The 26,080-nt window shown below is 37.8% G+C and overlaps 1 protein-coding gene across 5 annotated transcripts in view; it reads left to right on the plus strand.

The window, feature by feature from the left end:
* The first annotated feature begins 3,414 nt into the window (after positions 1 to 3,414).
* Positions 3,415 to 26,080, plus strand: part of LOC123693037 (fasciclin-1) — a 79,290-nt gene continuing 56,624 nt past the window's right edge. For all 5 annotated transcript variants that reach the window (XM_045637938.1, XM_045637940.1, XM_045637939.1 and 2 more), the window contains exon 1: positions 3,415 to 3,641. In XM_045637938.1, coding sequence (XP_045493894.1) covers positions 3,534 to 3,641 — 108 coding nt within the window. In that variant the 5' untranslated portion in view covers positions 3,415 to 3,533. The remainder of the gene's footprint in view (positions 3,642 to 26,080) is intronic.

Genomic DNA, 26,080 nt, shown 5'->3' on the forward strand with positions numbered 1-26,080 from the left:
TCCTACGATTTTATTATATGTATATAGATATAGATATTCACATCTGATACATCGTTTCATTCAACATAACGATGTCCGTACCTACTTAAGGTTTACATTTGCGTTGTTTGCGTTCACTTTTTACTAACATAAGCAATAAATTGGCTGTAAGACAAATCATCGCATGTTATCCGTACGAACACACAAGGGAAATTAATCTTTAAGTGGCGACATCGCAAAATGATCGATGGTTTGTTAAATTTAAATTGTGACTAACAAATGCCCGTATGTAACAATTGAGTCATAAATAATATGCAAGATATCACACCCACCCATTTGTAGTGGTATTTATATACAGGAAAATGGACTATCTAGGAGATACTACTACTACTACTACTATCAATCAAAGGAAAAATAGGTGACGCCAATTGTATATAAAGCTTGGGTCTGTATTATTTCCCAAAAGTTCTAATTCTGACTAAATCAATACACATAAAAATATATTAAATTGAAACTACAAATTAAAAATAATATAAACAGAAAATGTATTTTATCTTGTAATATAACCTATATAGCAATTTTTAATATGTAAACCTCGTTTTATTTTTTATTTATAAAAATAGCCTGAAAATCAATGTCTCTACATTATGTTCTCTCACTAATTATTTTTAATCATTGAACCGAGAAAAATAAAAGGCAAGTAATTTTAGTTAATTAATTTGTCCCATCTATTTATCGGCAAAATGGACTGTTTTCTATGAGCTATAATTGAAAATATTGAAGAATTTTCGCTCTGAAATTTCTAATATGTATTACAGAACGTATGTGTGATGGGATGACTGTTTCCAAAACACGATAGGAAAAATTTTGCTCGATAAAAAAAAATCCTGAAGTTACCTCTAAAATATCATATAAATGCTCATTACAACCGTATTTTACGATAATAATTCGTATAAAATCACAAGTACATAGGCATTTACCTTCTCAATTTCGTGACTGTTTTAGATTTAGAAAATACTAAATATTTTCATTCACTTTTTGATAAAAATGTGAATGGCGCTTACGTTTTTTAGTTTCGAGCACGTTGATTTCATACTAAACGCGGAACCCCTCACCGCTTACCTCAGACCCGAAAAGCTGAATTTTTGCTCACCGCCTAACCCCCCTTAACACGAACGATCAAAAGCTTAGATCAAAAGATATAATATTTATAGCATCTTAATTTTGAATTGGAACGTTATTCGGCATATATCCGTATTAATTTGTAAATAATGTAGCCACACTGAAACAAACTAAAAAAAACGATGTGTGGCACTCGGGGACTGCCGCGGCCGCGGTAAAGCTATTGCATGCTATGCCTTCAAGTCACACCTCCGCCCGTCGGATTGGGGAGCGTGAGGTTTTTTCGTTCCGGAATTTCTCGATTCGGTCCCCACGCTCAAGGCCTTTGATAGAAGCTATGCAATAGCTTAATTATCTGAACTGTACTTTCTTATCGTTGATATTACATTCAATGTAGAGCTAAAAAATAAAAATTCTGAAACTGTAACATATTAATATGTACAATGAATAAAAAGAAAAAGGTCTTTGAGAGATATAAATACTATTTAAGTTCTATATTATTCGTATCAGATTTCAATACATAACTGGTTTTCTTAAACGTATTGTCACAATCCTCCTAAATTTTAAAACCTCACAAAGAGTTACATTATACATAGAATGTACAATTATAAAACAACGTTAATGTCACAGTAATGATTTTGTAGAGCTCGTGTCGATTTCACAAATATGTAACTCAACTCAACATATTTTATTACGAATTGTTACAAGCACAATACCTGTTCCGTAAAATAAATTTCAATAAAGCTCAGGCGAAATGAAATCGAAATATCTTTGAGACAAAAGTTACGCGTGATAGCCTATTTATCTGATGAATTTTAAAAAGTTACGAAACTATTTTGTTGGGAGAAGGTTCGTAGAAAGTTTAAAGTAAAATTGCTTGTTACATTTATAAATGCGCTCGGTTGGGATGATGAGCTGTCCGGACCTGTATAAGATAAAACGTACCCGAACATAATTACCTCCGCTAAGTAAACAACCTTCAGGTACGCGGCATTCATTTAAATATTAAAATTTTAATCATTTAATTAGGTTCTAACCGGAATACCTCTTTATTTAAGTACTTATTAATTAATTATTTGCCATGCTACTATAATCTCAGTTGATCAAATAAAACTAATTCATTAAAAGTTATCTTACCTACTCGAAAAGTGCTCTTAGTATAAAAACACTACAACCGTTGATAGTAAACTTAATAATATTATATTTAAGTAGTGATTAATACTCGTGTAGGACTTGAAAAGAAGTGTTTACAATCGAAAGGTGTAGTCACTGTAGAGTGAATACAATAGGGAAGATTTTAAGATAACGAACAATACAATAATAGGCCATAGGTGTTCCCGTCATGTACTCGACCCGCTTTGAACAGGGCAGGTATAAACTATAAACTATAAAGTTATTCATCCTTCAACAGTATGTAAAAAATATCGACAGTTAGTGATAAATATAGAGCTTAACTGTACAAACAAAAGTAAATCAAAAAGTATGTTTGTTATGTTAACATAACAGCTTTTTTATTAAATTTGCTTTTAAAAAAGTATTTAGTAAAAAGAAGATAGATATTAATACGAATATGACGAATACTTTGACCGTATTTCGGGGACGATCCAAAAAGATTTTAATCGAATTAAGTTGTCAACAAAAAAAAACTCATATAATGCAAACAAAGTCGTCAGCTAGTGCATAATATATTTCACTTTAGTGGATAAAAGAGGTCGTAGGTTACGAACATAAAGTATGGTGTCCTAGCCTAGATAAAAGTCGTATCAGTTAAGTGGTTTGCTTGTAAACCATAAACAAAATTGATTGGATTGCTCCCATTCTGTGTATTATTAATCTGAAATGCATTTGCATGCATTTGTTATGTGTGTAGTTTGTGATTGGTAGAGCGATTTATCAATGAAAGAGAAAAGTATGATAGAGTTAATACAATAATAAGGATTATTGTAATTATAATTGAAGAATAATGTTTCAGAGATAAAAGGAATAGGTACCTAGGTATATTATAAACATATTATCCTTGATAATGTATCTGTTTGTTAACAAACAAATAAGTACAATCTCAAATAATTTAGATTAAGAAAAAAGCTCCAAAAAGGCAGCTTATGTTAAATGTGATTTCTCTAACCACATACAGTATACGGTACTTTTGCTTTAATGTTGTCGATGTTCCATATTATTAAAAAAATCAAAAAATAATACGTTAGAGACGTTACATTTTGAATGGAGCATGGTCATGATTCGGTAGTGACCAGCGTGACCACAATGCGTGCGTGAGCGGGAAGGAGCATAATCTACGTCAGTCGTCATCGCGCCGCTGCCTCCGAACAAGCCGGCATTTACTGTCGTGCGCTCTCACAACGTGCGCCTTTCATACCTCCCGCAGATGAAACTCGCGAGTGTTCAGTGAATTTGTGAATCAGGATGCTATAAAAATGGGTGGACGACACGTGTTATTGTTTGTTATGCTCGCATGCTCTGTGGCTGCCGAAAGGAAGCCGACCATCTCTGAGAAACTTAGCGAAGACGCAGATCTGTCGCAGGTACGAGTGAACTTTCGATAAATTAAATAGAACACTACGAACGTTCTTTGTAAAGTTGCACGAACTTTTAAAGTTTGGTGTAACTCGCTAAAATGCCTGTCGGCTGATGCAGTGATATTGGGAAAAGTTTGTAAGACGTCATTCTAAGCGTCTGCATACTTTTAAAACTAGTTTTGGTTAGCGTTTATGTTATTATAAGCCTGCTTTTATCGCGCAATAAAAGTAGTAAACGTGTATACTGTATTTATATAAATTAATCTATTAAACTTTAAAAGGATATTAGTAAAAGCTTAGTTACGATAGTTTAGATAGATAGAGTCATTACAAAAATTGGGGGAAAAAAATTACTAAATGTACAGATAGGCTAAAAATTTATTAAAAGTATCGTTAATAAGCTTTCTATTACATTATTATACAAGAAGTGTATTTTTATACAAAATAGAATAAATAATAGAGCCACTTATAGGTGCCTTACACAGGCTCTCCTAACTTTTACAGTGTCACACCTACGATCGGGTAAAATTTAAAAAATATTCCAAAACCTTCACGTATCAGTATCAATTATACTCAACCAAAATCCTTGATAGACATTGATTACATGTTCTGTAATCCCCTGCAGTGCATTTGCGGTAAAAATACAGCCTGCCCTTGCGGCTCTAATAAGATTACGTTAATACTTATCCTGTTAGGAGGCGCTAGTGGCCGATGTTACGTATGACTCACATAGGAACAGCCGTCTATGCTAATGGGTACATTCCTACGCGCTTTGACCTGTTATCAACCTTTCTTTCAACTAATACTTTAGAACAGTGACGGATGTTATAATTCAAATAGTTTAGGATCAACAATTATCGCGTACTTGCATGTAGAGTCTGAAGTATTTTTGAAATCGTCGCACCATTTCTCTACACTAATGATTATTCTTGAGTTTTATATATTGATTTCCTTTTTCCATAGTTTCACAGGAGAAAAATACGTCATTAAACGAACACCAAATTGCTGGAGAATTGCATTGTTTGCCAGAGAAAATTTGGGTCAAAATTATTCGGTTGGTTTGGTTTAGGTTATCCCTGTTCTGCTCTACGGTTTTGTACGAAATAATAGCTGCATGTACCTACTCGCCAAGAACTATTAAACACAATGACAGACATTACACGAGAAGGTAATCGTCAGAAAAGACAATTGGATGAATATTACTTCCATTGATGAGATATGATACGAAGGTGTCAGATATCCTGCATCTGGCCATTCATCATTTTCTGTTATTCATTGCAATACGCGTGATGAATACGGAAGAAAATTAATAACTAATACGATAATAGACTATAGGAGATGTAACAAATATAAAATATTCCCAGCTTGTGCAAGGTAATATGATAAAGTTACCTTTGTGTTTCAAATTCATTGACTTTAAACTGAAATGGTCTCTTACAAAATTAACATAATTTTCAAGACGCGCTTTGACGAATTCCTAGAATACAATAATAGAGTGGATGTCGGATTATTCCGAATACAGACAGAAATTCATCAAGGAAATAGATGACTCTTATTGGTCATCTATTTCCTTGATGAATTTTCTTTACAATTGCATAATTTATGATAACCTAATCATGCCCTGAATCGGATTCATTTCGAAGCAATTTAATGAAAAGCAAGTAACACCTGAGAAATAAATTGTTGTGTTCTTGAGCGCTGGTCTTTGTTTAATATTTATACATTTTAATTCTACCTCAGATTAACTTACTGCGGTCTACTAGATCGGGTCCTTTAAAGACCACATTGGTGGTCGACCTAGACCTTTTTATTGAGGTAATATCTGAAACATAAGAGGTTAAGGCTAGATATCAACCATTCGATTACGTATGTTATCGTAAAATACCCTAATAATTATGAAGTACATACATATTTGCAAAATCTACGGCTCTATTGTGGCTCTATGCAGATCTTTGGCAGTAATGAGTTGGCATCGCATCAGAAAAGTGTCACATAAAGACCAGGGCTTCATCCGCGGGTGCAGTGCACCAGGATTTTAAAAGTGAACGATTGAGCTTTTTATCTCTATCATCATAAAATTTGACATATGCAATTCAGTAGTAAATTATTACCTTTTACATATGATATAGTAGGTAGGTACATTTTGCAACTGTAGTGCAATACCATGTACCATCACATGTTTTGTAATTATTCGCATCGTTGCACGATGAGTTAAAAGTGTATCATACGTGTCTCCCCTTCGCGAACACTTCAAATTAAACCCTACCTTGCACTCACAAAAACAACGCTCGTTACAAAATGGAAACCGTCAAAATATTGTATCAGAGAGCGTCTTTCGGGTTAAAAAGAAATAATAAAGAGTTAAAAAGGGTTGAAAATGTTTTTATTTTTGGCGTACGCTCTACAAATTCTTAACTCAGATTTCTAGTGGATTGTGGTAGCTTACGATTCTTTGTTATAAAAGGTACTTGGATGTTGAATCGTTAGAACAATGTTGATATAAAATATTGAGCAACAGAATAAAATATTTTTTTAGTAGTGATTCTAATCATATAATTAAATTTTCCTAGAAAACTTCTTGTTAGTCTATAATATTACAGTACAGAAATATCCAGAAGAAAATAATGATTAAATTGCAGATTAATATTCAGTCATGGAGGAACAGTTGAACTATTTAGAATTACTAGAATTGCCATTTTGAATAAAATCTGATTTCAACTTCTGTAAGTAATGATACTTTAAAGTAGCGATAAAAATTGCAATCGGTTAAGAAAATGTTTGTACTCTACCTTACTGGTAAATTCTTAAACGATAAGAATACAGATATAAAAAAGCCTACCTAATATTGGTAAGATTTTTTGGAGTAGGTAATTAATTTTGACAATCTTGTTTTGAATTACTATATTATGTAAACATCTTTTTAAAATAAAGAAAATACATTATTTTCTGGCATTAATACGGATTAATTGAGTAACGGTGAGATTGTCTCAGTTATTAAAATGACATGGACGAAATTGCTGGCTCGTTTTTTGTTTTTAAAAGCTTGTTAAATATTCGGAAAAGACTGGTACGGTACTCAGACCGTGAAGGCGTATCAAACGGACAAAATTGCGGATTAACTCTCACATTTATCCTATCCCATATTACTTTAAATATAAAAGGTCTCAATGTTGGGATTAATGTTTGCAATTTTTTCACTGAAGTTTTTTTTTATAAAATTATACGAACTATTATCATGATGACTTAATTTCTTTATAATTCTCATTACCTATTTGCCAAATACTCTATGTGCCCAATTATAATATTCTTCCAGATCGTTTCAACGTATTATGTATCTAATTATATACTCAAAAGTTTAAATTTACACATGCGTCCGACACCTCCTTCCGTCTTGTCACCAAGGTCACTTGGTATAGGTACTCCTCCCCTATACGTGTGATATGAATATTAAATTATTTATTAAAAAATGTATTCGAGCTTTGTATGATGTTTATTAGGTAGTAACATAAATCAATAGTTCAGTTAATTCCCTGTTCATTTACTTAATCAATATGTCTTCAGGCGAGTAAACGTATTGAACCAGTAAAAAGAGGCAATGAAGCTGACAATTTTTCTTCCTTTCGGTGTTAAGAACAATAATAATATATTTACGCATGTATTATTTGCACACTAAGTTCCCTGCGGCTAATTGAGCTGTCTCAAATGGTCGCATCCGCTTTGCTAAGGACTTTATACCAAGTTAAATTATGAGCGGCTCCTGCCCACGGTATCTGCTGAGATATGGTGTTTCTCACTTATGTTTATTGGAGAAGATTTAATAAGGTAAAATATTCACACATTGGGATATTTAAAATAATAATTTGTTAATGTTAGTGGAAAATGTAGGTATTTGGTGTAGTTTCAAAAACGTAGATAACACTTGTATTTTAATTTTAAAGTGGTAAAAATAAAGTAAAACTAAAAAGTAGATACTTATAGCTCATAGGTACGTACATACCGTATACCTACTGATTTTTGAAAGCCTTCACGTTGTACTACAACACCTTAATATAATTATCATTCATTTTTATAAGTTTATTACCTTAATTGTAAAATGAATATTCAATTCTGGAAGGCAATCCTATCACGTTACCGTTTCCACAAATTTATTAGTATGGACAACGGCTCCCTTCATCAATAACGGACGCTTTAATTTAATTTCAACTCAAGTTGTATGACTTATTGTTTCTAACTTGGACGTTTAAATAATGCTCGATTTATTTAAAAATCGCGTTATCTTTACAAATTCGGTCTAATTAAAAGAACATAACGGTTGAAAAATTTTTGTTTAATGAAAATTGTTTCGTGAATTCGTCGTGGTATTCGCAATTAAATTGTGATCCAGCGTGAAGTATTGTGTTTTAAATTCCCAAAAATTTAATAACTCTTCTCGAAGAGATTTCGAGCTTGAATTTCCTCAGTAATCTAAATTAAATTACGGTCTTTATACCGTATGACCGTGCAGTTAGATTGTTATTATTTTCGCATGAAATTATTTAAAAATCGTATACCTATTCACTCTAAGGTGACTCTAAGTTTATTTAAAACAAAATATTTGAAATTATTAATGATTGAATTACTTTTCCTTGATCACCTAAAGGGAAATCGGATATTAATTAAATTAATCAGTATTTATATATTATAACGTCGATTGAGGTAAAAAACTATTGCCACACGGTTTGTAAAAGTTTAGTAAATGCTCTCGTACTTACACTAAAGCAACAAGTTTGAGTTCGAGTAACCAATGAACATGTTCGATATCATCATGCAAGAGTCAATAATATCTTAAATCTTTTATTTATGAACCCCTTCTCGTTAAACGTCCTTTGGAAGCAATATAAGCTTCATTTCCTTAAGACATTTTACCCGAAAGATCAAACGCACTTTTTTACGAGTGAGTATCGTATAACTAATAAGCTACATAATATACCGGAATGATACATGTGTATATTTTACATCCTCTAGTTATGTGTATGAAGTGTCACTTTATTTTGCTTTATCTTCGTTTGCCAAGTGGTTCATCTGAACAGTTAATTAACGCTACCATGAACAACATAAAACAAAATCGGGCTAACTATCTTAATTATAATTTGTGACAGTTCGGACAGATTTTTATGGATTGTATGTTTGTAGGATTAATCTCTGCCACACAAATTTATAAAACTATTAAAATACTGCAAATATTCTGATAATATGCATCTGCAAGTATACGTAAGTACCTACCGTCTTCGTCATTATGAACCTCCGGTCTTCACCATTTAGTTACCCGAAAAAGCAATTTAAACACTACAGACTTTGAATACCAAATCTTCCTAAACGTGCCTAATTTCATTGAAGGTGTGAAAAAACATCCTGTCACCGTTTCCTGCGTTTCTGGGAGACAAATAACAATAGGTGTGGAATTTAATATAGGCATCTGGATGCGGGCGCTGTTCCGTATCAAGTTAGTGGATTTAGTATTCCGCCCGTGAATCATCGCTTCAGACGATCGTAAAATATAGACTAACGTATTTTTAAAGTTTGAAATTGTCATTGCAAAGGCGTGCCAAGGACTCGTCACTCGTATTCAAAAAGGGACGTTGGAATTTATTGCATATTTAAAATCGATATATCAAATCAAGTCTTTATGGTTAGTTGCTAAGATGTTAGTTGAATAAACTTAAGACATTCAATACATTCATCAACTCATTATCGATGATACTCTACCATAATATTTTATGTTTAATTTAATTTATATACAGATACTCTGTAGGACATAATATTCATACAGGGTTTTGAATTATAAAATTATGTATTTAATTTATACGCACAAATTCAAATGATAATTGTTTATAATGGGTAAGTAAAATGAGAAGTTACTCATTGCCGCTTTGAATACATTAATACAAAAGTTTTGTAAAACATTGTTTCAATTCTTAACAAAAAGTGAAATACGTTTCGTTTTGCGCAAAAGCAGGAGGTACAATGAAGTTATTGTGTTTCAAAGTTATGTGTATTCAATTGGGAAGGATTTTGTTTCGAGGTAGCAGTAGTTTTCACAGGATACATATGACAACTTACTGTTGTATTCATTGACACCTTACAAAGCCGTGTCTGGAACTGAATTTTAGGAAATAATTTATTAAGTTAAATGTTTTAGCTGTGCCCTACGGTTTTACCCGCATTGCTTTGCTCCTGTTGGTCTTAGTTGGCTATCTAACCCCGAAAGAATTTTTCAAATCGGACCAGTAGTTCCTGAGATTAGCGCGTTCAAAGAAACAAACAAACAAAGTCTTCAGATTTATAATATTAGTATTTAGTATAGATTATTTAAACTTTGAGTGTCTCGCACCCGTATATAAGTTGAATACTCTCCTGAAATTATATTTATTTTATATGTAGATAGTCTACATACTTTTGGATTAATTTAGTCACAGCTTAAGTAAGCTCTTGACACTGTTTCCTCTTGGGTTAACACGCAGCATTTTACACTTAAAAATAAACACATTATAAATTATTACATTTTATAAGTGTGAACACGTTAATTAATTAGAAATTTTATTACTTCACAACAAGCTATGAAAAGATTATCATTTTAGATTCATTCGTATTGAAATATGATTTGATGTCAACATTTATATATTAAATGTAGATGAAACATTTACTTTATTATTCTGTCTTAGCTAATATTATATTCTATTTGAAGTAGTTGCGTTAGGTACGTGTATTTGCCCACGGACGTACCGCCTAAATAATTTCCGAATCTATTCTTTCAATTGAAGGAGAAAAAGAATAACAAGGGCAGTATTTAATCTAAGAAAATATTAAAGAAACTCTGATCATACACAAAATTCCATTATTCGCCGAAATCCCACTTTGATTTGTGTTTCTATACATATAATAAATCTGTAGAAGGGTCAATTCTGTACATTGAAAATATTGAAAAAATAAATAGCAGGGGGTGTTATACCAAACCCAAATATGTGATTAAAAAATTTTTTGTCTGTCTGTCTGTCTGTCTGTCTGTATGTGAAGGCATCACGTGAAAACTAGCGGTTCGATTTCGATGAAACTTGGTATAATTATACCTTATTATCCTGGGCGTAAAATAGGATACTTTTTATCCTGGAAAAATACGTAGAAAAAAATTAATCTTAATTTTTCAGTTTTATCCATAGACGTTGTTCCGTAGAACCGCGAACACACGTTGCGTATTATTATAGGCCTAGCCGTATTTGGAAATTGGGTCCAATAGATATTTATAAGATGTTATTGACAGAGGTACTCAAAATGGAGAAATAACCATCCACGCGAAGACCGACATCCGCGCGGACGTAGTCGCGGGCGTAAGCTAGTTAGTTAATAATTATTTCGAAACAATGAGACCTTGGCGGTAATGAAATGTCTCTTTAATATTTAGGCTTTGTCAAGTTGAAATGTGATTAAAAATGTATATAGACTACATTAATTTAAGTGGGACTAGCTCGAACTAAATCAGTTAAATTATAGTATCACATTAAGTATTTTAATAATGCTTAATGTGATACTATAATTTAACTGATTACACTATTGTAATAATGTATTGAGGACCACATTTACTGAAGGTACGTACTACGTACCTAATATTATATTACCATTCAACGATTTATAACAGCTAGGTATAATGACTCTATTGATGCTTTTGATGAACTTGAAACGCTGCTGCTTGCATTACTTGTCTACTACTACCTACCTATCATTAAGAAAACTTACCGGTTCCTATAGAAGGAACATTCGTAACTTTATTTAATTAAAGTAAAGTAAAATTAACTCACACAGTTAATTATTTATATCCATTGAAATAAGCTGGGTATGCTTGTTGACATTGTACTGAAAATTTTCAACAATTTATATAAATTTATTAATGGTGTATTCAACGTGTATTGATACAAAGATAATATCCACATAGTGTGTCCTTTAGATTACAAAATAAAAGTGTGTCCGATATAAATATAAAGAATGAAAAGAAAACTCATTTATTCAACAAATACCTACAGCTAGCGAACCTATGTTGCTATGATCAATCCCGTTTATTCCTATAATGCCCGTTATTATATACAATATTCTTTATTGTGCGGTTATTCAAAAGCGACAAAAGGAATGGTAAGGGCAGCCTAGATAAACTTAAGCCAAATAGCTTCTTTTATTTATTGTTGATTGAGCAATATAAAGTCATACATTTTCACCATTACAAATGGTTTTTTTAGCTATAAGTATGTGTTTCTCTGCATTCAAATGGAACGAATGTATTGTATGTTGCATGTTGAAATATATAAGTGTGGAATCAGAAAAATTGGCGTACGTCGAAATAGTGACGGGCTGTATATTGATGAATGACGCGTGTTTTCGTGAACGTGACAGAATGGTGGATTTTCTCTATTGTCTCTGGTAGATGGAGCATCCGTCGCTTATCGTGTTACCCCGGGTTTTATATGGCTGCTCACCTTCGTAGTTCGTACCACAAAACCTCAGCGTCATTCATGTTTTGCCACAAATTGCTATCGTTGAACGATTGCAATGTTTGTATACTGTTTTTTTTATTAAATAATGATGATAATGAGTTCTTTATTTAAAGTTAAAACTTAAGATTTTTTTACAATCTAATGAAAGTCAGACAGTCATAAAGGAGTCTGGTAGTTGCAAACATTTTAGAAATAAACGAAAATTCAAAATACACTTAAATGAACGAGGAGGTAACCCAGTCCGTCTGTGCGTAACAAAGAATTGTTACGCTTTTGATAATTTATATGCCAAAAAAAGATACCCTGAAAGCTAGCTTTTGTCATGAAAATAAAACTTGAAAAGGGTATATTTAATGGAAATATATGTGAAGTTCAAAAGTTAAAACACTGAGGGGTTTCATCGTATGTACATTGCTATTAACTACATACATAAGCAGTATTAATATATATAAATATACATCATTACAATACAAATTAAATCATGTTCAAAAACAGCACTCAATCATGTTCCTTAGGGAAGCTTTTTGTAAACTTTTAAAGTAGATACAAGTACGGACCATTAGACCCGTCATCATATTTAATTTATTGCTGTGGCCCTCATCCCCATCAAGCATGTTATATGAGCCGTGTTCATATGTATACCCTAATAAGACACTGAATTGGTTTTATTGAATAACAAATTCTTATAGATTGAATCCACTTAAGATTTCTTCGTTGAGAAGGTTCATTTGGGGTAGTAGTAATATGCTTGGCTTATTGCTATTGAGTATACTTGAGATTATTACGTCTTCTATGCTTATGAATTAGTAGTATATAATAATGTCACCCTCTGCTCGTGTATTTATCGGATCATTCTTATTACTACGCAACGAGTTTAGGTTTCTATTCATCATAAAGATAAATTTACCAGAAGGATATGTAATCTGTCTAATTAAATGTACTTATGTGAAAAAAATACGGAGACTAGTGTTATAAAAATTGACTTGGTCCTTCCTCTTTTATTGCTTATGGAAGCTAATTGTATCCGGTCCGCGTTCTTTATAAAATACTAGCGGTCCGCCCCGGCTTCGCCCATGGTTTGCTCTCCATAAGAACCATCCTTGTACTTCAGGGAATATTATAAAAAAAGAATTAACGATCATTAACGATATCGGTTCAGCCGTTCTGGAGTTTTGCGCTTGCTAACACAATTTGTCGATTAATTTTTTTAATATATATTAGAAGAAAACAAGAGGCAATTGTGAACTGGTGCTTGTATATGAATATTATGGTAATTTGGTGAAGTTCACCGCAGGCTTCCGAGTTCCTTTTCCTTTCGATGTAAATAGCCGGACCGATTAGAGAATTTGCAATGTAAATGAATTGGTAGCAAGCTCCTTTTGGCTCTTTAAGTTTATTTAGCCGGTCTTTTGATGGATACATTGACTTTCAATATTGCGTTAAAGTCGTATACTATAGTATACGACTTATACACAATTTACACAATTAGCACAAACTATAGTATTATGGAACCCGTTGAATTTTGAAATACAATGTAGCTAATTGTATGGTAAAGTATAGAGCTACTAATGTACATATAGGTATATTATATTCTATTGTTAAAAGGTTTATTCAATCCATGCATATTCCACTTTATATCGACTCTACATTCTATATCTATGTAAAATGTGAACTAACAGACACCACATAATGTGGTTTATATCATTAATACACTAGATAAATATTAGTCGTCAACAAACACTACAGAATCAGCATTATTTTTCATTTCAGTACAATAAGGATGATTGGATTCTGCGTATATTATGAGGGGATTATCACTCGAAACGTGAAATGAACAATCAGGAAATTACAATAAACAACCAAACTTACTGTGATAAATTGATTACGTTATGGAAATGACGGCTATTCGAGGTTTACTATTAATTATTAGGCACACAATTAGGTATACATATTATATACAAAGTACATAATATATAGTATAGGTATAGGTCTCTTCCGTGTTTGTATTGTTATGTGGGTGACATGTTCAATTACACATGGTTCAATCGAGGGTACACGTTTTGAGAAAAGCCGCAATATTAGCATAGATATATTTGTAACGAAATAACCTAAGCAGCTTGCAGTCTGATGTTATAATACCCTGTGCGTCGAAGAGCACTTAAATCTGTCGGTCCTTAGTGTTACATCATCCGTCCCTTCGGACTATGGAAGTGATGGAATAGTGCTTTGAATTGCATTTACAAGTGCACTATAATATCTTCTAGCCCTTAGCTCGCCTCCATTGAGTTTGATGATTGTGGTCAAATTAGTCAACCTAAACATTACTGCTCCGAAAATACGTTTGAAACTAAATTGTACATCTGCCAAATCAACTGGGTCCTAATATAAGTAACTGTTATTGTAAATTATAACAGTATTCTATATTTATTGAAAAATCTAATGTAAAATGTAAGTACCTATTATAGGTAGGTACTAAATTTCACCATTACAGAAATAATTTAAACTGATCCAAAATTGCTAATTTAGATTGATTAAAATCCAATGAATACAAAACTTTACTTTGTTTACATCTGTATTAAACATAATAGAGAACTGCTATTGAAAATAATAAACCGACATTGTTAAGGGAAATCCGACAAAGTTGAGGCAAGTAATGAAGTTTGAAGACGTCTCTAAGATGCAAGTTTGTTCGTTCATTATGTTTAAAGATGGAAATTCATGTCTAAGTTGGTCAGTGTCACAAATGGGGACGTGAAGTAATAGAAACATAGTCGAACGCAGACGTTAGTTAGTTGTTTCGGAATTTAGTTAGCGCTTTGGTTCGAATGAAGTGACTCTCCGAAATGTCCCTGTGTAAGTATATTAATTATCGTTTAAGTTTCAATAATATTATTCGAGATAGATACCTAGTATTTTATACGTATGAGATTCTAAAGATTTAATTAATTGATAAATTGACAAATAAGATATGGCTTTGACTCAATTTAAAGTTCTTTGATCTTCGTCTTCTTATAACGTTTATGTTTAAATTAAAACATATTTATGGTTATTTTTTACATTATTAAATAGGTACCCGACAATCTTCATTTAATACACATTCAGAATACCGTCGAAACAGTTACCAAGGGATTAACTTTTAGGATATTTTTCAAGTTATTTCTTTAACGATGAATTTCGTCATAAAAATTAACTTATTTTTATATTGTATAAAATTCATAGCCTTGTTTGTAGTTCGATACGTATTTTAAAGAGATAGAAGTAGAATAGACCTTAGTAGGTACTAGGTACCCACTGTACTGCCAAATCCCACTTAGAAGTTCTAAGAGCCAATTATCATAGATACATGGATAAATATTTTGACAGCACAGCCAGATTATATTTCACTGATATCTGCCTTTAAATACATACCAATTTTGATACTTGATAGTGCAATTCACCAAGTTACATTAAATTTAATAAATATAAATAGGTACCTAGTACCTACTATTAAATTACGTTATGCCAATTTGATGTACTTAGTTAAAAATTATTTATGGTAATTGAAGACATATTTGGCCATTCTAAGCTGATGAAGATTCATGTGAAATTGAGTTAAAAGTCGATCAATATCCATTCAATAGCTGAGATGTTGTTCTGCCCCATTGCCCCTTTTACATATTTTTCTCTGCATAAGAATCACACACATCGCACATCGCATCGTAAATGCACAAAATCGTTAAAAAATAGCCGACGTGTTAGGGCCGTCCACACAATCACGAGTCATCTTAGCTAAGCAACATGTTTTGGTGATTCATTATTATTCGCATAAGTTGACATACACAACTAATCGAAATCTACGCATAAATGAATACTAAGGTTATATTGTACTAATGGCTGTGGTTTACTCAAGTGGTTTATACGAGACTGATACCTCAAATTAACCTCGATGAATCATCAACTCAAATATCATGTAACTAGCTGCTCCGCGCGGTTTCAACCCCGTGGCTTCACTCCTGTTGATGATAATATATAGATAGGCTTCATCGATAAATGAGCTATCTAATACTAAAAAATCAACAACAACAGACCACTTGTTCTCGAGATTAGCGCGTTCAAACAATCAAACAAACTCTTCAGCTTTATAATATTAGTATTTTTTTTTTTTTTTTTTTTTTTTTTATATAGTGGAGAATGCATTTAAGCATACCCAGGGCACTCGGGGAAAGAGCCCTGGGTTATGTCGGACTCACCCTGCTGAGTGCAGGGACCTACCGACTAAACTCCACTGTGTTCCGCCGTGCCGCTTTATAGACGGGGCCGCGGGTATTCGGTAGAACCGCGTCCGCAGACCCGTCAGCGGCAGCCTATCTCCAGGCCCAACGCGAATGTGGCGGGAGGCCGCCAGGTCTACCTTCCTAGGGGGGCGGCGTGAGTGGAACACTTCTCACGCCGCCTCTCCGCACCGGATGATGGATTATATCCCCGTTCCACCATCCGGTGTCCATCATCAGGGAGGCAGGTCGCGACCGTGTAAAGCGGCCGCGACACGGCGACGACGCCCAATAGGACGACGACGCCGAATCGGATCCGAGGAAGGGTTTCTCTCGCGGACCCGCTCTGCCTCCTCCTTCTGCGACATCAATGTCCAGCTGCTGTCCAACACGATGCCCAGATAGCGCAACGTGGGACCAACGCTGATGGACGCACCGCCCACCTGGATTGCTGATCCAGCAGCCTGCGCCCTTCGACGGCCACGAAACAAAATCGCCTCTGACTTGTCCAGGGCCACCTCTAGACCAAGTCTTCTAATGCGGCGCACAACTTCCGCCACACCAGCGGTCGCAAGGAGGGCCGCGTCTCTATACGAGGCCCCACGCGTAGTCACCAGGGTGTCATCCGCATAGCAAAGCACGCTTACACCCGGGAGATAAGTGGCGCGCAGGACCCAGTCGTAACCGATGTTCCACAGGAGAGGCCCAAGAACCGAGCCCTGTGGAACACCGCACGACATTTCCTTTTCCATCCATCCACGGCGTGTGGGGTACACCACAGCCCTCTCTGATAGGTAGGACTGCAGCAATCGCACCATGTACTCGGGCACATTGTGATAGCGGAGCGCCTCAATTACGCAACTCCATGGTAGCGTGTTAAAAGCGTTGGCGATGTCAAGAGACACCGCCAAAAGCACTCCACCTTCATCAGCCACATTGTCTGCGAGTTCACGCAGCGCAGCGATCGCATCAATGGTGGACCGTCCCCGGTGGAATCCAAACTGGTTTTCGCTCAGGTCCGGCCCCACTCCCTCCAGGTGGTCGATGAGGCGAGCTGCGAAAACGCGCTCAAAGAGCTTGCTCACCTCATCGAGCAGCACGATCGGCCTGTAAGCCGAGGGCGAATCGCGCGGGCGTCCGTCCTTCTGCAACAGGACCAAATTCCCGGTCTTCCACCTCCGGGGAAATTGGCCCTGTTGAAGGCATTCTGTGAAGAGCTGTTCCACCCTGGGTCCAAGTGACTCTAGCGCCAGTACCCAAGCCCGCCCTGGGATACCATCAGGGCCGGGGGCGGTCTTTTTTGCTTTGAGCCGCTCCACTGCCACTGCAAGCTCGTCACGCGTGACCACCGGGACATTTTCATCAGCATAATCCTCCTGCACAGTCATTGTGGATACCATCGGCGGGGGAGAATGTCTTCCCCGATTCGGAAACAGGGACGTCACCACCTGCTCCAGAAATCGAGGCTCCAGAGTTTGAGATAGGGGCGGGGCCCAAGGGCGAAGCTTTTGCCTCACCCTCTTGTAAGGCCGACCCCAGGGTTCATGGTTCAAACCCTCTAGCATCTCCTCCCATGCGCGAGTTTTTGCTGTGCCTATCGCGCCCTGGAGAGACACGATACAGTCTCTGTAGACGGCGTATAACCGCGCCTCCTCCTCTTCGTCACGCCGTCTACGGCGTCTATGCCTGGTGTACGCCCGCCTCGCAGCTACGCAAGAAGCGCGTAGCTGGGTGATATCGGCGGACCACCAGTACATTTGTCGCCTTCGCGGAACTGACCGCACTCTCCGCATGCTCGCGTCGCAGATTTGCGCCATTGCATCGGCAAGCCAAGTGGCCTCCTCCTCCACATCAACACCGTCACCCTGCGGCGTCGGGAGCCAGGCTTGCACTATGGCAGCTTCAATGAGAAGCTCCCTATCTAGGCTTCCAAGCGCCCAGCGCGGACGGCGTTCACCAGTGGGGAATCGACTGTGAGCCGTCGAGGGCATGGAGACGCTGAACCGGATGTAGCGGTGATCCGAAAGCGTCTCCACGTCCACCAGAACCCTCCAGTCCTGAATACAACGAGCGAGAGCAGGGCTCGCGAAGGTGATATCTACAATAGAGCCACCCCTCTGTCGCACGCATGTCAGCTCTGTTCCGCGGTTAATAAGTGTTAACCCAGAGGCGACCGCCCAGTCTGCAAGCAGAGTACCTCGCGCGTCACCTGCCCGGCAACCCCAAGACACGGACTTGGCGTTGAAGTCCCCGGCCAGGAGAACAGACATTGGCTGCGCGAGGTCGATCATATCTCTCAACACGACGAGGAACTCCTCGAAATCAGCGAGACAGCGATTTGGCGAGAAATACACCCCCACGACGGTGTATCCGTTAATTACCGCTGATACGCAGCCCCGTCGCCTGACCACTCGCTCTATTTGTGTACCGCCTTGTGCAACTAGTGTCACCACGCTATCCAGATCACCCGCCCAGTTATCCCAGGCGGGAACATTGTACGGCTCAGACACAATCGCCACATCAATCTCCCACTCTGCCAGGCTTTGGAGTAAAAGATCCTGGGACCTAGCACAGTGGTTAATATTGGCCTGTAGGAAACGCAGTGGGGCCATTACTGCGTTTCCATAGCTGCCTCCGTTTGCGGCACCTCAGCAGGCACCAGAGCAGAGCGTGATGGAACCCGAGCGCCATCTTGCTTCCGCATTCCGCCTTTTTTTGGCTTGGGGGCCTTACAGGCTAAGCTTCCAAGTCGATGTTCTGCTGGTCGCTTTGCTTCTGCACAAAGGGCGCAGTGAGCAGTGGTAGCAGAGCATTCACCCGCTTTGTGGCCCATTTCACCGCAGCGGAAACAAATGGTACTCCGATCCGCGAGTGATGAGCACGTAGCACTTACATGGCCTAGCTCCTGGCAGCGGAAGCAGCGTAGGGGCTTCTGCTCGATTAATGAGACCTTTGCGGAAACCCACCCCACCAGAACGTGCCCCACCTGCGCCAACTTCTTCGCCGCGGTCACTGGACAGCTCACCCAGGCTGACATTGCACCCCGCGGGCCAGAACGCAGAGCACCACACTTTACGTGCTCGACGGAACACTCCCCTGCGTGTGAGACCGCGACCGCAATGTCTTCAGCAGAGGCCGAGTCATCCAGGCCAGTAATTCGCAACTCTGCGCACTTCACTGGCCTGGTCACCTTCACATTATCCTCGCCTAATACCTCCCGCAATTTGGTGGCTAGAGCATCCGCTTCCTTTGTGCTGGAAGCACCAGGTATCTCCAATATCCTGGCACCGGTAACACCACACTTAAAGCGCATCGCACCAATGCCGATCTCCCCAAGATCGATCCCACGCCGCGCCTCCATCATGATCTTGGCATAGGTTATGCCACGCTCCTCCGCTCCCGGCTGAAGGGTCAGGACGACAGCCGAGGAAGAGGGAACGTGGAGCTTGTGTCGCTTTTTGCGAGACTGCGCCGCAGGCTTCTTAGCCTTGGCCCCCTTTGTTTTCTTCCCGCCCTTCCCGACAACAGTCCATCCTTCTTTTGGCTGCTGTTGCGGGAGGGGGTCTGAGGATGGGGCTGATGTGGAGGGCGCGACTTTGCTGGCGGGTTTTGAGTTCGCCGCGCTTTTCGACGCCGCTTTTTTCTTCTTGTTGGCCTTCGGCTTCGGCTTCATGGCCGTCGCTGCAACCTGTACCGCCACTTGCTGCTTTAATGCAGTCTTCCCGACTGAAGCCGCAGCATGCTTCACGGCCCGTTTTGGAGTGGACCCCGTCGCCGATATGCCCGGTTGCGGTACCGAGGCAGCCATTGCATACGTTTTTTCTGCTGGTGGTGGGAGAGTGACAAGGTCCTGGGTCGCCTGTTGGACGCCCTCCAATGACGCTCTCCTGTTATCCGCCGCCAGCGCCGGTCTTAAGCGCTTAGCCGGCAGCAGACGCTCCTCTAGGGCCTCAAACCTGGCGTTAGTCATGTCTCCAACCTGGCGCAAAATGGAAGCTACCAGGTCAGCATCAGGTTCCCGCGGTTGAGGACACACTTGTACAGTCACGAGCAATAATATATGCCTAGGGGGCGATGTGCAAAAATATCTGTCACTAGAATAAATTCAATAATATCTGTCTGCCCGTATACAGCAAAAATATCTGACATTAGTAGGCAACATAATAAAGTGGCATCAAAATAATGTGACGAAAATGTACAGCAAATAATTGTGACAACCTCTCACGGCATAAATATGTGACATCAACTAGATGGCAATAATATCTGACACAATTTCATATTTCTGTATTTTGCATCGATTCCTCACAAAAAGCATTTAAATATGTGACATCAACTAGGAAGCAATAATATCTGACACAATTTCATATTTCTGTATTTTGCATCGATTCCTCACGAAAAGCATAAATATGTGACATCAACTAGGAAGCAATTATATCTGACACAATTTCATATTTCTGTATTTTGCATCGATTCCTCACTAAAAGCATAAATATGTGACATCAACTAGGAAGCAATAATATCTGACACAATTTCATATTTCTGTATTTTGCATCGATTCCTCACACAAAGCATAAATATGTGACACAAACTAGGTGGCAATAATATCTGACACAATTTTATATTTCTGTATTTTGCGTTGATTTCACACAAAAAGCATAAATATGTGACATCAACTAGGAAGCAATAACATCTGACACAATTTTATTTTAATTTAATATTAAATTAATACAAAATATAAATTTTATTTTAACTACGTTGTTTTAAAACATTATTACCAAATTAATTAATATGTGCCGTCGTTGTATACTACATATTGTATGTCTAGATATTATATCCTACTAGCTTAACACCCGCGGCTTCGCCCGCGTTTTCAAAGAAAAACCCGCATAGTTTCCGTTCCTGTGGGATTTCCAGGATAAAAGCTTTCATAAGCGTTAATCCAAGTTACCTTCTATGTGTGTGCCAAATTCCATTGTTTTGCCTTTTATTTGTGTGAAAGAGTAACAAACATCCTTACATGATACGAACTTTCGCATTTATAATATTAGAAGGATATCATATCATGACAAAATTAAAGTATTCATATACTTATACGAATACCCACTTGGGTAGATCTATTTTATTTGAAGGTTCAGTGTAACCTTCGTGTATTATTTAGAAATTGTTTTGTTATATTTGACGTTAGCGGCGTTTGACACCTTTGACACGATTGCTCCGTTATTCATTTTCTTTTACCTATAATATTGCTATTATTTTATTGAGTATCGAAAATTATTGCAAGTTAACATATTTCATTTAAATAAATTATCGTAATTTCATTTAAATAAAAAATATTTACAAAATATAATGTGTCTTTTGTTCATATTCTTACCCCAGCAAAATACAAAACACTAATTCAATAAAAAACGTTTCGCCTTTTTAAAATCCTATCCAATTTTATCCTACTAGTCCTACTATAATCCTACTTCCTATCCTACTAATCTATTATTATAAATGCGAAAGTTTGTGAGGATGTGTATGTGTGTGTTTGTTACTCTTTCACGCAAATACTACTGAACCGATTACAATGAAATTTAGCAGACATATAAAGAGTAACTTGGGTTAACAAAAAGGATAGGTTTTATCCCAAAAATCCCACGGGAACGGATACTATGCGGTATTTCTGTGAAAACGCAGGCGAAGCCGCGGGCGGAAAGCTAGTGTCACATATTTATGCTTTTTGTGAGGAATCAATTATATTTTACAATACAGAAATATAAAATTGTGTCAGATATTATTGCCTCCTAGGTGACGTCACATATTTATGCTTCGAGAGGTTATCACAATTATTTGCTGTAACATTTTCGTCACATAATTTTGATGCCACTTTATTATGTTGCCTACTAATGTCAGATATTTTTGCTGTATACGGGCAGACAGATATTATTGAACCCGTTCTTATGACAGATATTTTTGCTAATCTGCAAATGGTAATATATTTATGCTTCTGACTGTACGCTTTGCGACGTCTTCACTTTTTCGAGCTCCCTTTTGAGGGAGTCGATCTCGGCCTGTAGGCGGGAGTTGTCCGCCTGCAGAAGCCGTGTCTCCTCAGAGACTGTGAGCCGCTTGAATTGTGCCACCGACAATTCAATGTCGTCGTGCGCCAATTTGAGAGCTTTTTTGAAAGTGGTCTTCAAATTGTTTGACCTGGACCGCACCTTCTCAATGGCGGCCAAATTTTCCGCAATTCGGAGGCTAAGAGCCTCCGCCGTGTTCCCTTCCTTTATTGGTATGGGGGGGAGGGGAGCGCTAGCACGCGTCGCCTCGATGCGCTCAGCGCACTCCGCGACCTCCTGCTCAGCCTGCAACTCTGTCTCCAGTTTGCGTGCCGCGTCCAGTTTGGCTGCACGCCGAGCGGCGCACGTACCCGGCGTGCGGCCCTTCCCTCTTTTTGATGTTTTTTGGCAGGGGATTTTTGAATCCCCAATTCCATCCTCTGAATCTGAACCGGAGCGGCTCCTATCCAGGGACCTCTTCCGCCACAGCCTTCCTTTTTCGTAGAATTGCAGATCCACCACGCTGTTGGCTGAGCTTGATTTTGAAAGCATCACAGCTCTCGTCCTTCTTGTCCTAACGTCATCCGAATCATAGTGTCCATCATTGTCCATATTTATTTTGCTAAAGTCGTCATTAAATGGGGCCGGGTTAAGTGACATTTTTGTTCCCACGAGTATGGGGGATATAAAAAGTCCATCCGGGCGGTGCCCCCTGCACCCGGATAACCCTTATACACCATGGAGGTCGGGCGGTATCCATGGGAGGCCACAGCTAAAGCTCACGCACTCCCGAGCCAAACTGTCCAAAAGGGACAGGAAATCCACGCCGCTGGACTGAAAACGCAGATTTGAGGGTTTTTGATGAGGTGTCCTGCCTCTCGAACCGGCCGGTTAAGGCAAGCCCCCTGGTCCGTCGAAGCTGCTAGACGTGACAACAACACTACGACGGGTAACAGGTTGCCCGACGGGAGGCCGAAGCCCCTTACCAGACGCCAGAAACCTGCCGCCCAGCCCGCCGCGCCGCGATTGTAGCAATCGCCATCCACCGCTGCAGAGCAGCCCCTCGCCCAGTAGGACTAAAACGTCCGCAACCACTGGTTACCATACGTCGCCGCCAACAGCAGCACTGTTCGAACTCGAACCCAGCAACTGCACAGGGAAACTCCCTGCAGAGCAGAAATTGCGACGAAGGCATATAGCCCTCGAGTTCCTCCAAGCTGATTTTGGTCCGCGCCGGCAATACCTCCGGTACCCCCCATATCTGGGAGGCCTCCCCCTATCCGCCACCTGGGGACGCGCCCGATAGGAGACCAGAAACTCCACACGGGTTATAATATTGAATGAATGAATGAATGAATGAATGAATGAATGAATGAATGAATGAAAGCCTTTATTGCAAGATATTTACAAGTAATAATAATTTAATAGCTTAACTAGGTTTCTTCTGGGTATCTTGCTTGCCTTTCGACAAAAGCCTCCTCCAAACTCTTCCATGATTGCCTTTGAAGTGCTATTCTTCTCCAGGTCGCTCCTCCTACAATTTCCTTTAAATCATCCTCCCATCTAATTTTTTGCCTCCCTCTGTTCCTTTTTCCTTCCCTGGGATACCATTCCAAGAGATCTTTAGTCCACTTTCCTTGTTTATTCCTCATTATATGCCCTGTCCAACGCCACTTTAGAGATTTGACTGTCTTCAAAATGCTATGCAATTTCGTCTTTTTTCTAATATTAGTTATTTTTACTCTGTCGCGTCTTTTAATTTTTAACATGCTTCTCTCCATTCCTTGTTGGCACACCTTTAATTTTTGTAACTGTTTTTTGGTTAAACACCATGTTTGGCAACCATAAGTCATCACTGGGCGTATGCATGTATCAAAAACCTTACTCTTTAATGTCTGGCAGATGTCGTCGTTTTTAAAAATATTTTTCAAGGACCAAAATCGTTTCCAAGAACTTGCTACCCTTTGCTCTAGCTCTGTTATAATATTAGTATAGATTAAATACTGCGAAATGCGTTTAGATAATTATCAATACTTCCGAATTACTATGATTATTAAAATATAATGCATATACAATAGCGTAATTGGCTAATGGATGACGGGGTGGTTATAGTTATTAACAGATGTTAATAAAATTAATAAAAACTGATTCATTAAATCGGTGTTGTGTCACTTTGATTTTAAAACATACCCGATGTTCATTGATCCAGCTTAAATAATTTACAAAAATATAGATTTTAATACTGTAGCTCTATTTTATATCATCCCCTTTATTTTTGTATATCTAGTAACCTTTAAGAAACATAAGTAGAATACATTTGTAGGCTTGTAACAGGGTCAGGCCGGGGTTACATGTAGCACATATTTTCACCATTATATTTAATATCAACGCAAAAGGGGCGAGCCTATTACTGTAATCCGGACACAATTCCAATCTCCGGGCCTAAGAAATATCATATAAAATATATTGTAACAGAATGTTCAACTTTGCAGCAAATCAGGAACCTACAGGCGCTACAATCACGTTTACTTCTACTAATGGAACGAGGCAATTTGTATCTAACAATCTACTGATAGTAAGTTTTCCAGATAGCCCAGCAAACATGCCTTCGAAATTAAAAATTCGAAAGACATAACTCATATAATCACAATGCATAATATGAATGAGTGTCATAAATATAAATGTTCTTTGGGGTTCGAAACTTCGTCCATTAGAAGCTGGTATAATATACTAGAGCACGACGCGAGGATGTCACAGCCATAATTAATGATCCTACAAGTGAATAAACTCATTTTGAAGGGAGAGCAGAGATATTTCAAGTATAGGGAACATCGCGCCTAAACAAACTTTGGAGAGGACTCGTGGCATCTTGCATAGCCACTAAACGTAAAATCGTATGAATGGAAGATCTAGAAAATAAATCTGTCATGAATAAGATAATATCTGTAAACTAAAGTATTATCTTTAAGGGTTCAACATCCTCAGTTTCAATTAAAATAATTCAAAGAACAGTTCCAGTTAAAGACTCGAAAGCGTTTTAGTACTTTGATAAAAAAAACTCGGTAAATATCAAACAATTTCTCTCCCAACTTTCCAACATTAATGCTGTTATAATGACGCCTTCGTGATTTTATGTTGTTTAAACTCAAAATGTTTTGTTATTTCTAAATATTCCCATACTGTGTATAAATTACTTTTATTCGCGAAACTCACACACGCAGAGCAAACGTATTTGTATAAAGTACCTAGTTAAACTTTGTTGCTAGTTTGATTCGTACGAATAGCTGTTTTTGTAACTTTCCATCGCAGTAACAACTTTGATAAAGTCATTATAGTTTGATGTAGCTCTTATGGTCGTTTCGTTTAGCACATGTCTATGCTATTATAATAATTTAAGGGGCGCAGTCTCTAAATTGAGTAAGGTAACGCTCAGCTATCCACCAAGTCACCTCGTGCCAGAATAAACCCGAAGCTCTTAATAACTCCGCATAATTAAGTCTCATCTCGGTCGGCTTTTCAGTGAAAGGTCAGATGTTAATAAAAAATACCTCAATTCATCATAGTGAATAATACTTACTCTCGGCTGCTATTATTACGAACAAGCCTTTTAATATTTTAAAACATAAATGTCTCCTGAC

This window comes from Colias croceus, chromosome 7 (genome assembly GCF_905220415.1).
Source record: "Colias croceus chromosome 7, ilColCroc2.1".
In the NCBI taxonomy this organism is placed as follows: domain Eukaryota; kingdom Metazoa; phylum Arthropoda; class Insecta; order Lepidoptera; family Pieridae; genus Colias; species Colias croceus.